This window comes from Hippocampus guttulatus, chromosome 3 (genome assembly GCF_054856545.1).
Source record: "Hippocampus guttulatus isolate MCC_2025c chromosome 3, RoL_Hgut_1.0, whole genome shotgun sequence".
In the NCBI taxonomy this organism is placed as follows: domain Eukaryota; kingdom Metazoa; phylum Chordata; class Actinopteri; order Syngnathiformes; family Syngnathidae; genus Hippocampus; species Hippocampus guttulatus.
In genome coordinates, this window is record NC_141263.1 from 13,486,949 (window position 1) to 13,501,219 (window position 14,271).

General features: G+C 42.9%; 1 protein-coding gene across 1 annotated transcript; it reads left to right on the plus strand.

Annotated features, from left to right (window-relative positions):
• The first annotated feature begins 202 nt into the window (after positions 1-202).
• ctr9 (CTR9 component of Paf1/RNA polymerase II complex) lies at positions 203-13,813 on the plus strand. The gene is made up of 23 exons (XM_086107189.1): positions 203-347; positions 745-843; positions 1,266-1,505; positions 1,589-1,706; positions 2,097-2,186; positions 2,274-2,530; positions 2,610-2,717; positions 3,503-3,739; positions 4,015-4,233; positions 4,847-5,030; positions 5,120-5,208; positions 6,280-6,465; positions 7,097-7,184; positions 7,268-7,416; positions 7,493-7,609; positions 8,370-8,515; positions 8,722-8,793; positions 9,857-9,992; positions 10,081-10,227; positions 10,735-10,883; positions 12,672-12,762; positions 13,007-13,116; positions 13,191-13,813. The coding sequence occupies exons 1-23, from the start codon at positions 303-305 to the stop codon at positions 13,621-13,623; spliced, it is 3,510 nt and encodes a 1,169-aa protein (XP_085963315.1). The 5' UTR covers positions 203-302; the 3' UTR covers positions 13,624-13,813.
• The last annotated feature ends 458 nt before the right edge of the window (positions 13,814-14,271 follow it).

Below are 14,271 nucleotides of genomic sequence, written 5' to 3' on the forward strand. Positions count from 1 at the left end.
TGAAATGGTTGGAGAAGGAAGACGTGAACATGAATTTTATTTGTTGTTGCTTTTTTACATGAATAACTTCATTCAGAATTGCTTCAACTAAGAAACAAAATTTGTCAATACTGTAGTCATTTTTGCAAACCTGCGTCAGTAAAACAGAAACAAATATTATTTTTCCCGATCGGACAAGGTTTTAGGATGCACACACTGTGTGCTGGCTTCCGGTTTAGGGCATCAATTTACGACCAACTTTATCGGCTGCGCAGGTTTTTGAATTCCCCGTTTAGCTGCCTTTGGGCTTTTCCTCCTCCAAGATGTCTCGAGGGTCTATCGAGATCCCTCTGCGGGACACAGATGAGGTAAACCTCCTCGTTTTTATGTCGGTTCCTAAACGACCGCTGCTACATTGCTCGCCGTGCGTGCTAATTATTGCTAACATCAGTAGTGCTGCTCAGTTCTGCAAGCGGCTTGAGTGACGTCGATATACAAACCGAATGTCTAATCCAGCATGTCTGTATTCTAAAATACACCGTCAGGATGTTGTGACAATCTAAAGTAAATATGATGATGATGTTGATGATCAAGAGCTTCAAAAACAAAACATCCCCAAAAAAGTAACCGAAATATTGCAACCAGGTCTTGCTCCCTGTCATTGTCCACCAAAACTGAACGAACACATTTGCAGATGGTTGGGACGATCTTATTTGGGCCGTTTTATCAAATCTTAATTTAAGTGTAACGCAATTCATCCTGCAGGTAATTGAGCTTGACTTCGACCAGTTGCCCGAAGGCGACGAGGTCATCAGTATCCTGAAGCAGGAGCACACACAGCTGCACATATGGATTGCCTTGGCGGTAAGCATATATTTTACCTTAAATAAGGTGGTTTGAATTGTAAGGTTTTACAGATAAAATGTGAATATGTTTATAGTTACCATAATGATATAATCAAGTCTAATTTGAGAGAATAAATTTCTCACAAAAATGCATAGAAGTAGATGCCCTTGGATATGTATTGGTTGAGTTATGGATCACCTGTTGTGAATTTTGCTCTTCAGTGCCATTGTTAGAGAACTGCAAGTTGTACAAAAAGTACAGAAACATTGAACCCTTGGGCTTGTGCAGTCAAAAGTTCTGATAAATGTTATTCACTTGTGTAAATTATAGTGCATCCTGAAATTTCACCACAAAGCAGAGTATCCCTAACGTTTTGGAAAGAGTGTAATTATTGAAAAAGTAATTTGAAAGGATATCACAACCATGTTGTCTTCTCTTAGCTGGAGTACTACAAGCAGGGCAAAACAGAGGACTTTGTTAAACTCCTTGAGGCGGCGCGTATCGACGGGAACCTGGACTACAGCGACCACGAAAAGGATCAGATGACATGTCTGGACACTCTGGCAGCTTACTACGTGCAACAGGCCCGCAAAGAGAAAAACAAAGATGCCAAGAAAGAGCTCATCACTCAGGCCACGCTGTTGTACACAATGGCCGACAAGATCATTATGTACGATCAGGTGAGAACAACATCTCAGGGCAGGTGACAAAATAAAGCGTTTGCAGTATTTAAAATAAATACAACTCATCTTGCCTCATTCAGAACCATTTGCTGGGAAGAGCTTGTTTTTGTTTGCTGGAAGGAGACAAGATGGACCAGGCCGACGCTCAGTTCCAATTTGTCCTCAATCAGTCCACCAATAACATCCCTGCTTTACTTGGTAAGTTGAATTCAGATGAACGATTAACTGATTAACTTAAAAACTGTTTTACAATACTTGGCCCTCTAGTATTTATTTAACTTTACAACAGAGAGGAATTTCCAAGTACACAAACATGCAAAAAAGCATTACCTTCCGACCTATCTTTACATTTTTGTTTTTCTTTTTTGTCACTAGGAGAGTGTACAATGTCATATTAATTGAATAGTAGAAGAAACGATAACGTAGAAGCATTGTTGCAGCACCTGCCACTAGAGAAGAGAGACAAATACATAAAATTAATATAAAAAATATAACAGGAGCTTGGTCCATCATGAAAAAAATGGACACATTTAATCAAATAATGTACTCTCATTCACTGAATGAACACACCCCTTTGTTGTTTATTAGGTAAGGCGTGCATTTCCTTCAATAAAAAGGATTACAGAGGAGCACTGGCGTACTACAAAAAGGCTCTGCGCACAAACCCCGGCTGTCCAGGTAAAGATTGTAAGATGGTGTGTTAACTTTCTTCTCCAGCCATGCATAGATGACATGCTTTTTCGCGTTGATTTTGTATTTGATCAGCTGAGGTAAGGCTGGGAATGGGCCACTGCTTCGTCAAGCTCAACAAACTGGAGAAAGCTCGCTTGGCGTTTGGCCGCGCCCTGGAGCTCAACCCCAAATGCGTGGGAGCCCTCGTCGGCCTGGCCGTGCTCGAACTCAACAACAAGGAGGCCGACTCCATCAAGAACGGAGTGCAGCTCCTGTCGCGCGCCTATACCATCGACCCCAGCAACCCCATGGTGCTCAACCACCTCGCCAACCACTTCTTCTTCAAAAAGGTAGCCACGAGCATCTCGATGCGCTCACTCGACCTCGCTATGACTGTGTTTCATATGGTTTGCCCTTTTCTGCTTTCAGGACTACAGCAAAGTGCAGCATCTGGCCCTGCATGCTTTCCACAACACGGAAGTGGAGGCCATGCAGGCAGAGAGTTGCTACCAGCTGGCTCGATCTTTTCACGTGCAGGTAGCGTCCACGGTCATTGTGAAGTCGCTTCCCTCATATTTACTGTTTGTTGTTTATCCCCAAACAAAGACTCTCCTATTCATGTCTGTAGTGGGTGCGGTCACGATAGGATTGTTGTTGTAGGGCCAAAGCGATTCATTGAATAACTAAAGAATGAATACAAAAAGAAAAAAAGTAAAATCTCTGCGTCAAAGCGTTGCAGGGATCATTTGTCCACATGGACTAATGTCACTCCAGAGTCAGAAGGTGAATGACCGATTTGTATATACTTTGTAGGACATTCATTTGCCAGCTAAGTCTGGCGGCCAGGGCTGCAGCTGTCAAATAATCGTAGAATAAATGATACTACCTGTCCAGAATTCAGGCAGCAATGCCCTCAAAGGAATTTCCCTTTTCAAGATGCAAATGAACTGCTGAATCTGGGCCCGTACAAACCGCTCTCCTCTATTGTGCTATGCGTAAACAAAATTGCTCCTGAGGATTTTGTCCTCGGTGTGGGTCAGAATTCATCACAGCTGGTCTGCGAGTCTGAAATGCATCTTCAAATTATCTTTGTCAACAACAACAACCCTATTGTGACCATCCACGTCACACACCAATCAGAGACCTAAATAGGGAGGCTTAAAAATTTAGAGCGGATGAAAGGATTAACCCAATAAAGTTGGAACTTCTTCAACAAACCGGCGGACTACCGTTGCCTCGATTCAAGCTTTGCGCAATGACCCGAATGAATGAGAATCATGCACACTCATACATGTCATTCATTTCTCCCTCTCTGGCCTTAGGAGGACTACGACCAAGCCTTTCAGTATTACTACCAGGCCACACAGTTTGCCTCGTCCACCTTCGTGTTGCCCTTCTTCGGCCTGGGGCAGATGTACGTTTATCGAAGAGACAAAGAGAATGCAGCCCAGTGCTTTGAAAAGGTTTTGAAGGCCTACCCCAACAACTACGAGACCATCAAAATTCTGGGCTCCCTTTACGCAACGTCTGACGACCAGGAAAAGCGAGACATTGCCAAAGTATGTGTCCTAAGTACTCAGCAACTCAGTCATGCCTTTATCAGTTTTCCTCGCACATCTGCGATTCTTGATTAGACTGTTCTATCTACTGTATATGTGCCATACAACTGGTTGACGACCAGTTCTCAACCTAAAAAAATACTGAGCTCCCCAGGTACCACTATTTCCGTCATCAAAGGTTGGATGGCGCAACTAAGTTTGAGTATTTTTTTTTAAAATGATCCATTAATAATTTTTGATTATTATTACAAGAAATATCCATATCTGCTACGTAGGGTCATCTAAAGAAGGTAACCGAGCAGTACCCCGACGACGTGGAAGCCTGGATCGAGCTGGCTCAGATTCTGGAGCAGACCGACATCCAAGGTGCGCTGTCTGCCTACGGCACAGCCACCCGCATCCTGCAGGAGAAAGTGCAGGCGGACGTGCCTCCAGAGATCCTCAACAACCTGGGGGCTCTTCACTTCCGGCTGGGCAACCTGGAAGAGGCCAAGGTAGACCCGCACACACGCGCACACATGCGCGTCTGGCGTATGCCTTTAAAAACTTTGTTTAAAATACCTGAAAGTGATGCCTGATTAAAAACTACAAATATCGGTGGCAGATAAATTCCTCTTATAGAATTTAACTAGAGTAAAAGTATTTGAGAGATGCCAAATAATGAAAAGTAATTTTCTGTTATTAAACTTAAGTATTTTACTGATTTATTTTTATTTTATTTCGATAAAATAAATACAGTTTATTTACTCAACTCAACTGTATTGTACAGAGCACTTGAAAACAACCACCGCTGTATACAAAGTGCTGTACATGAGCAAATTATAATTTAATTATAATAATAAGTAAGGCATGATTTATACTGCATTTGATTTCAAGACTGCAGTGTTAGGGGCCTATAGGCCGGTTCGTCAGGTCTTAGTGTCTGCTCCATGCTCCTTGTAAGTCCTTTGATTTTCTATTTGTGCCTTTGACTGTTAGTCCTGTTCAATAAATGTCTGATTATTTTATTTATTTTTTTTCTTCTTCACTCGGGTGCAACTGAATCCTAAATCCCAGTCTTCCTTAAACAGATGTAAATCTAAACATGAAATCTCCTCCCTCCTCCAGAAATACTTCCTGGCCTCTCTGGATCGGGCCAAAGCCGAAGGTGAGCATGACGAGCACTACTACAACGCCATTTCCGTCACCACCTCCTACAATCTGGCGCGTCTCTACGAGGCCATGTGCGAATTCCATGAGGCGGAGAAGCTCTACAAGAACATTCTGAGGGAACATCCCAACTATGTGGACTGTAAGCACACCAAATATACAACCAAATATCCATCACACAGCTGAAGTATGATGAGAATGTATTGCGCAACGTTTGTTTTTGGCTTCCAGGCTATTTGCGACTTGGTGCGATGGCACGTGACAAAGGCAATTTCTACGAGGCTTCTGATTGGTTCAAAGAGGCCCTACAGATTAATCAGGTATGTTTGGGTTGAAATGTTCTCGCAAAGGATCTGGTACATTTCCATGGGAAGCTAAGATGGGGAGTTTGGGAAGTACTTGAAATTGGAAACGATTTAATTATGGGAATTAACTGAGAATTGTGTGTACCATACCATTTTTCTACCGCTTATCTGGGATCGGGTCGCGGCGGCAGCAGCTTTAGCAGGGAAGCCCACACTTCCCTTTCCCCACCCACACCTTCCAACTCTTCTAGAAAGACCCCAAGGCCTTCCCAGGCCAGCCGGAAGACAGAGTCTCTCCAGCGTGTCCTGTGTCGGGGCCTCCTGCCGGTGGGACATCCTAATCAGATGCCCGAGCCACCTCATCTGGCTCCTCTCAATGTGGAGAAGTAGCGGCTCGACTTTGAGTCCCTCCTGGATGGCTGAGCTTCTCACCCTATCTCTAAGCAAGAGCCCGGATACCCTACGGAAGAAATCCATTTTGGCCGCTTGTATCCGGATCTTGTTCTTTGGTTCACAGCCCACAGCTCGTGACCATATGTGAGCGTAGGAATGTACTTGGACCGGTAAATTGAGACTTCGCCTTTCGACCATGGTCTCAGATTTGGAAGTTCTGATTTTCATCCCAACCGTTTCACACTCGGAATGCAAACTGCTCCAGTGAGAGTTGTCGATCCTGGCCTCTCCAGCACGCACCCCTGAATAGACCTTACCGGGGAGGCTGAGGAGTGTGATTACTAATTGGAATACACACTCTGGCCCCTCTTTCTTGAAAAGAGGGACACCACCCTGATCTGCCAATCCTGAGGCAATGTCCCCGATGTCCAAGTGATGTTGTAGAGGCGTGTCAACCAGAACAGCCCCGGTGACCCGCATCCGGGCGAGGGAGAACGTGTTCCAAATTTGTCATCAGGGGTCTCCGAATTGTTTGTAATTTAATGGCAATGTATCACATTCAAGCATAACGAGAAACATTTTGTTTTGTCATAAACAAACACCCCTTGCCCATCTGCAAGGCCATTACATTTATCATTATTGTTGATGTGATCCCAGAATGTCGTCACCATACTCTGTTCCCGTTTGTTGCAGGATCATCCAGATGCGTGGTCCCTCATAGGGAACCTTCACTTGGCCAAACAGGAGTGGGGGCCAGGTCAAAAGAAGTTTGAGCGTATTCTGAAGCAGCCATCCACGCAGAATGACACCTACTCCATGTTGGCTCTGGGCAACGTGTGGTTGCAGACCCTCCACCAGCCCACCAGAGACCGGGAAAAGGTAAGAAATTAAAAATTAATAATAAATGACATGGTTAGCAGCATAGTTTTGCATTTCTGGGTTTGAATGTTAGCTGAGGTCTTCCGTGCGTGGAGTTTCCTTTTTCGACCGTGATCTACTCATATAATCACACACGGACACCTTCACTGCCTCTTCTGATGTATTCATTTATTTTAAATTATAGTCCCGTTGCGACCTTGCAATTGTGTCACATGAATTGGTGTGAAGGTGCATATGGCGGGGAGCGAGAGCTTATATTTGCTGGCCGAAGGCACAGAGTTGTGCCCACAGAGTGAGTTAACAACTGAAAAATTATCTATGACTCGCCAGTTATCACCTGAGCATGGACTGCAAAATGTCTGAAGCGAATTCCTTAAATTTGGCAGGAGTCTCTCCCGAGTTGAAGTTTAGTTTGTAAATTAGTCAACGGACAATGGAAAAATTTCAACACATTTGTGTTGTAAGGCTCAAGACAAGGAAGATCCCATTTAATTTAGGTGAGGAAAGGGTTTATGAATAATTCAGTTATTCATTTGTTAATTTCCTTTTTTTTTTTTTTTTTACACTGTTCATCCTTTGTTGAAGTCTGCATTCTACTGACCTTTTCTTGTTCATGTTTTCATTTGTACAGGAAAAGAGACATCAGGATCGTGCCTTGGCCATTTACAAACAGGTCCTGCGAAATGATGCCAAGAACCTCTATGCGGCCAATGGAATTGGTGTGTTGAGCTTCCTATTTGACTTTAAAAAAAAAAAGCACCTGTGCCGGATGTCGGTCTCAAGAGCAATATTGTGTGTGCAGGTGCCGTGCTTGCTCACAAGGGCTACTTCAGAGAGGCCCGGGACGTGTTTGCACAGGTGAGGGAGGCCACAGCAGACATCAGCGACGTGTGGTTGAATCTGGCTCACATCTACGTAGAGCAGAAGCAGTACATCAGCGCTGTGCAGATGGTAAGAGACCTTACGTTTTGACACCTTTTGTCCGCATGTCAATGAGTGTCCACCACTGTGAATTTCTGCTGTGCAGTATGAGAATTGCCTGAAGAAGTTTTACAAACACCAGAACACGGAGGTCTTACTCTACTTGGCACGAGCACTCTTTAAATGTGGGAAACTCCAGGAGTGCAAGCAGATGCTGCTGAAGGTAAAACCAGAGACGCCTTTCTCAAAACATAACTTTGTGTCGGCAAAATATTTTGCGGTTAGTATTGTCATACCGTTTTAAAAAAGATGCAGGCAGTTCTGGTGTTGTTACCGTGGCCACTTTGGGGTAATATATGATTTCGACATACTCATATGTATGACTGTCAAAACTCCTCCAAAAGCTGCTGTAATGTTAGTCGTTCTTCGCAGGGGATAAAGAATATATTTCTGCAAACCTTGTTTTATTGTCATTCTACATATGTTGCCATTTGTGTGCAGATATCCGTTGTTTAACGGGTTATAGCGCAATGACACTGATGCTTTTCTTAGTCCCATTATTGTTTGTTAGCAATTAGATAAACTGTCTTATCTAAAGCAAAGCTATGTAGTTGTTTTTAACAGACAATGTGTAATTCTTTTGGTTTTGTGTTGCGTTTGACTAAGTTTTAACTGGGATGTGGATTAAACATTTTGAAGCCTCTTTTTTTTTTTTTTTTTGGAAGACTTGTTCACTATTTGCCAAACTCCTGCTTGTTGCGAAGTGAGTTCAATTCAGTGCAAACTGACAGTGCTCATAAATAAATTCACGGTCACATGTCAAATTCCTATTGCATTTAGGAATACTGATGTTTAATTTGGGTTATCTTTGTGGTATGGGTCCCTGGGCCCCAAAAGTCTTGAGAAACCCTGTCTTAGAAAGGACTTTATTTATGCCCTTCCTCTATATGAGCAATTGAAATGGATTGTTCTGTTCCAATCAGGCCCGCCACGTGGCGCCCAACGACACAGTACTGATGTTCAATGTGGCCCTGGTGCTTCAGCGGCTCGCCACTCTGGTGCTGAAGGATGAGAAGAGTAACCTGAAGGCTGTGCTGAGCTCCGTTAAAGAGCTGGAACTCGCTCACAGGTAGCGGCAGTCGCTTTCCACTTACTGGTCGCCAAACCTTTGTGCACAAGGGCCCACATTTGATTTTTCAAATGGACAAATGGACAGAGCGGGCCTGATGTAGCCATATTGGATTTGAAATTTGACATTCTTTGGGGAAAATGCTTGAAAATGATCATTCCAGTCAGGCTCTCCTACATCTTCCTCATTTTGTTGTCCCCTTTCAGGTATTTCAGTTACCTGAGCAAAGCTGGAGACAAGATGAGATTTGACCTTGCACACGCAGCTTCTGAGGCCAGGTATATTGGGGACACCCCCCCCCCCCCCAATTCTTTTTTAGTCTGCAAACTGTATGGCTGCTCTTCTATTGTTAATAATAACGCTGGTCTTATTTTTTTTCAACACATGAAAGTAAACCTTTTAAGATGCCATTTTTGCAGTGATTGCAGAATAGAATTGCCCCTTTTTTCCCCCTCTCACACAAAGTATTTGATAATATTTATAATTTAACGGTTTGGTTCGGCAACAGGTAAACTTTTTTTTTTCCTGAAACCTGATTGTTATGAATTACAATGCATGATAAAATCCATATTTGGGCAAGCTTTAGTAGGTCAAACTTAAAAACAAACAAAAAACTTTAAAAAATCAGGAGAATAGAAAAAAAGTAAATACATTTGGGAAATCGGCGTCAAAAATAAATTTAGGGATACCCCACTCAAGCCATCTTTGATTGAAATTTGGTCTTGACTAATGGCAACATTCAATACAACACATCCTCATAACACCTGTAACAAAGCATGCAATAGATAACAGAAGAGGTTTGTGGAATAAATTGAAAAAAAAATTTTTTTTTTTAAATGATTTTGAAAGTTACAATGGTGCTTGAGATATGAGTGACCCAACCTATGGGTTTTTGAAATACGAGATGTCGTTCAAAAAAATTTTTTTCTGCTTTGACTTGAGAGAAAAAAATTTGAGATGACAGTGAGAACGTCACAACAAGAACCAGTTTGGTAGATAATTTTAAAAAAAAAAGGCTTCAAGCCGTTGAATGCCAGTCCCAGTTGATGTTAACTGTCAAACTAAATATAAAACAAAAAGTTATAATTATACAGTTCTATATACCGGTAGTGCTGTTTTTCCACTCATTTGCTTCCACATAAGAAACATTTATTTTGATGCATTTGGGTTTATTGCACCATACACATGTATGTAGTATTTTGTTGATTGTCCCATTTCTGTGTTATGCTTTTAAAGTTTATTCTCATTCGGCTCGCATTATTGCTTGTATGTCTGATAGATTGGGTTGGATTGGATTCGTGCTTGTGTAACACTTTGACCATGTGCGTTGTGGGGTCGCAGGCAGTGCTCCGACCTGCTGAGTCAGGCTCAGTACCACGTGGCACGCGCCAGAAAGCAGGATGAGGAGGAGAAAGAACTTCGGGCCAAACAAGAACAAGAGCGCGACCTGCTGCGTCAACAGATGATGAAGGAGCAAGTACGTGCATCACTGCAACAATTTGAGCGTTGGAGTTGTGCTCTGATGACGTTGTGCCCCCCCCCCCCCCCCCCAAAAAAAAACTCAGGAGGAGAAGAAGAGCCGAGAGGCTGAGGAGCAAAAAAAGCTGCTGGAGCAGAGAGCTCTCTACGTGGAGAAGACCAAGAGCCTGCTCACCTTTGCCGAAGGCGGCCTCAAAGAGAAAAAGAAGGGAGGTGGTGGAGGTGGAGGACGTGTGAGTGAAACACACACACACTCAAATAGACCAGGTGTTCTCACCCTGGGGTTTTGCGGAATTTGTGTGTGAAAATTCCTTATTTGAAAGAATATCACTCTTGGAGCTCAATGTTAATTTTCTAGTTGCCTGTTAACAGGATTGACCATTCACTGCTAACATTAGTACATGCAATTTTTTTCAAGCCGACTATACGTTGTATTTCACACATCCTCATTTGCTAAACAAATACACTACAGAATAATATCTACATTCTATCTGTTGATGGTGGTATATATTTCATAAACTAAAGAATTTAGTAGCATGTGCTGGCTGGCTCGTCATCACCTACATGTACTGCTCGAATTCCTGTGTCGATGTTTTCTCTACAAAGTGCCCCAGCTCTGTTTCCCCGTAATTGAAAACTTTGTGAGCTAATTTGTTTCCCCACCTTGATGTTGGTGTGAATGTGGCGTGATAATAATAATAATAATAATAATGTCAGTTCACCCTGCCATTCGCTCCCAGCGCAAGAAGGGAGGCGACATGGACGAGTTTGTCAATGACGACTCTGATGAAGAGCTGCCTGTGAAGAAGAAGAAGAAAAAGGCAGCTAGCGGGAGCGAGCATGACGAGGGTGAGGACGGAGAGAAGAAGGCACGCCGGAAGAGGAAGAAGTAAGTGTGCCGCTCTCATCTCGATCGCTGATTCTCAAACATGTACGGGAAGGATCACGGAGGTCAAGATGAAATTGTGCATGATGTTACAGTGGATGAAGATTTGTTGTTTTTTTTATAAATGCAGTACAATACATTTATAAAGTACAGTTCAGTTGTATTTAACTTTCTACGTGCATTCATCATGTCCCGATTCAGTCACATGATCCGAATTCGGATCTGAACCCGCAGTTTACATCTAATCGGGGGATCAGAGCGAAACCAAATAATCCAAAACTGATTAATAGCTTGTCAAACGGAAGAGTAATATAATGTATAACAAAAACATAAATACCGTATTTTCACGACCATTCGACGCACCGTATGGTTGGGCGCAGTCTCATTAATGGGTGCTATTTCTGTATTTTACACATAGACAAAACGCACTGTATTATTGGGCGCGATTTTAAAGTGGTAAAACATACGCCAGTTTAAACATACGGCATGCATGCGCGCACGCTAAAAACACGTTAGCTTGTAGCATACGGTAGCATGCCAAGACATACAGATACAAGCTAAAAACACGTTTTTAAAAAGGCAACGAAGCAAAACGGAGTTCCGTTGTATTTTATTTAGCCATCGTACAATGTACTCACGTTTTTCGATCAATCATCACCCAGAAATCCATCAAACTCCTCATCCTCTGCATCAGAATTGAACAATTGTGCAAGTACCGGTAATCCATCAAAAACGCCGTGTTCCCTTTCGTTGTCAGTCACTCTCATTGCCATGTGGCTCCACAGAAATGATGCCGGCTTTGCCAAAAACTCGAACAACAGTGCAAGCAGACACGTTCGTCCAAGCAGCCACAATCCATTCGCAAATTGTGGCGTAACTCGCCCGGCGCTGCCTCTCACTCTTTGTAAAGTTGTGTTTGCCATCGATCATTCATTGTTCCCATGCCGCTCGCAACTTTACTTTGAACGCCCGGTTGATGCCGATGTCCAGCGGTTGGAGTTCTTTAGTCAAGCCTCCGGTAATAACGGCAAGCTCAGAGTTCATTTGCTTGACTTGGTTTTTCACCGCTGCTGTGAGATGGGCACGCATGCCAAAAGCATAACCGATGGCTTGAAGTTTGAACTGAGCTTCGTAGGCGTGTCTCTTTGTAGAATTTATTTTCGGGGGTTCTTAGAAACCAAAACCGAAGTTGTTTTGCAACAATGCACATAGCCACACTCTATACAGGTGTTGGTACCTGCTTGTAGCGTCGCTTTAGCGTCCACTTACACGCCCACCCTTCACTCATTGGCGGCCTGCTTCCCCGCATGCCTGTCACTCACGTCTGCCTTTTCTCTCTCTTTCTCTCCATATATGTATATATACACGCCCACCCTTCACTGATTGGCCGACTTCTTTGCCGCATGCCTGTCCACAGTCACTTCCGCCTTTTCTCTATATAAACAGCGTGTCGGCTTTCAGTCAGGTTTTGGAACTCAGCGCATAGACAAGACGCTCCGCCTCATAAGGCGTCCTGTCCATTTTGGAGAAAATTTTAGACTTTTAATGGCGCCTTATAGTCGTGAAAATACGGTATGTGTTAAAATCTAACATTTTATTTTTTTTTAATAGAAATGTATTGCTGAGGTATCAGCAGATCCTTAAAACCAAAAACTCACTCCAGTGGCAAAAAAGTGTGATCGGGACATATCGAGCATCCACATTTAATCATATAGAACTATTTGTTTTCAAACATGGACTTAGTTACAAATAGGTGAGTGGCACTGAGTTTTGATTTTTTTGTTGCCGCAGAGGTCCTAGAGAAGACGACAGCGATGATGAGGGCGGAGGAGCACAAGCCAAGAAGCAGCGCAAAAGCAAAGAGCGCAAGAGGATGGAAAAGGTACCCTTTTTAATGTTGTTGGGAAATTACACTTCATGAAGCCAATTTGTTTCTTTATACTAGCCTATTATATTGTTACTACAGTATCACTGTATTAAACATTTTTAAACATCTGTTTAGTTAGTTTTTATTTTGATGCATCTTAAGTTAAAAAAAAAAGTACTTTGACTCTTATACTGCATACCAGGGATAATCAGCGAGATTAATTTTCAAATTAATCAGTTTCTTGAACTCTCCCTTTCAGTTTCAGCCTGAGCGCCCCCCGCCTTCTCTCAAAGGAAAGATCAAATCAAAGGCAATCATCTCATCATCTGAGTCATCCGACGAGGATGGCCTGAAAATAGCAGAGGACAGGTAAAAGGCGAGCAGGAGGAGCTGTCCACGCAAAAATAAAAACAGTCTCACGAGTCTACTTTCCTTCTCTTCAGGAACCAAAGAGAAAGCGGTTCCGGATCCGATGATGATGATGATGACGACGACGACCACAGGAAGCGCATCGTATCGGAAAGCGACTCCGACGCCGGGAGGAATCGCTCTGGTAGCGAGGCGGGCAGCCCTCGGGGGAGGAACCGTTCCGGCAGCGAGGCGGGCAGCCCTCAGCGCTCAGCGGGCTCCGATGACGACGACGACTCTGGCAGCAACAGCCCGGTGAAGAAGAGGAGGGTGCAGCGGCAGTCCGACTCAGACCAGTCGGAAAACGAGAGCAAGAGGTCAGGATCGGACGATGAGTCCCGGCCCGGTTCACCTGTCGCGGCGTCTGATCGAGAATCAGAACCCAGGTCAGACAACGAGGGTTCCCCTCGCCATTCTGACAACGGGTCAGAACCCGAAGGCTCCAACAATGATGATGACAGCGATTGAGTTGACAGACTTGTCTCATTTATGACCATACTGAAAATGATCTTACAAGTGTCTTTGTTTTTTTTAAGTACAACATCACCACATCTTTTGTTCTTTTTCCAGATCCATGAATGTTTTGAAAGAGAGAAATACTGTATTTTGTCATCCTAAAAACAAATGACATTAAAAAAAAAAAATGCTTTTCAATTTCTCCACTTTGAGTTTTTAAATGATGCTTTATTGTGGTTTGGGTTAATAAAACTACCGGTAGTCAAAATCCAGATGTCAGGGGGTGAGGTATGGCAAGAAACTAGTTGCATCGCTATATTATAATTTTGAATTTGTCCGTTTTTATTTGGGTTTGATTTTCGTTTTTTTTATATTTGGTGGTTTTAATTAGTTTTGAGTTTGTATTTTAAAATATTTTGTTTTTGTTTAGTGATTATTTTTTTGTGTGTATGGAATATTTGCCAAATTCAAGATAAGAAAATTCCAATGATCCCCAAATGGCTGTTTGACTCTTCAGTATGGTCAGACAGCAATAGCAAAATAAATACATTTAATGTCAAAAGCTTGTTTATAAATTTAATTGAAAACTGTGGAAGCTGATTTATACAGTGGTAATAGTTTTATAATTGTAAAATTCTAGTGAGGATAAGCGGTTTGAGG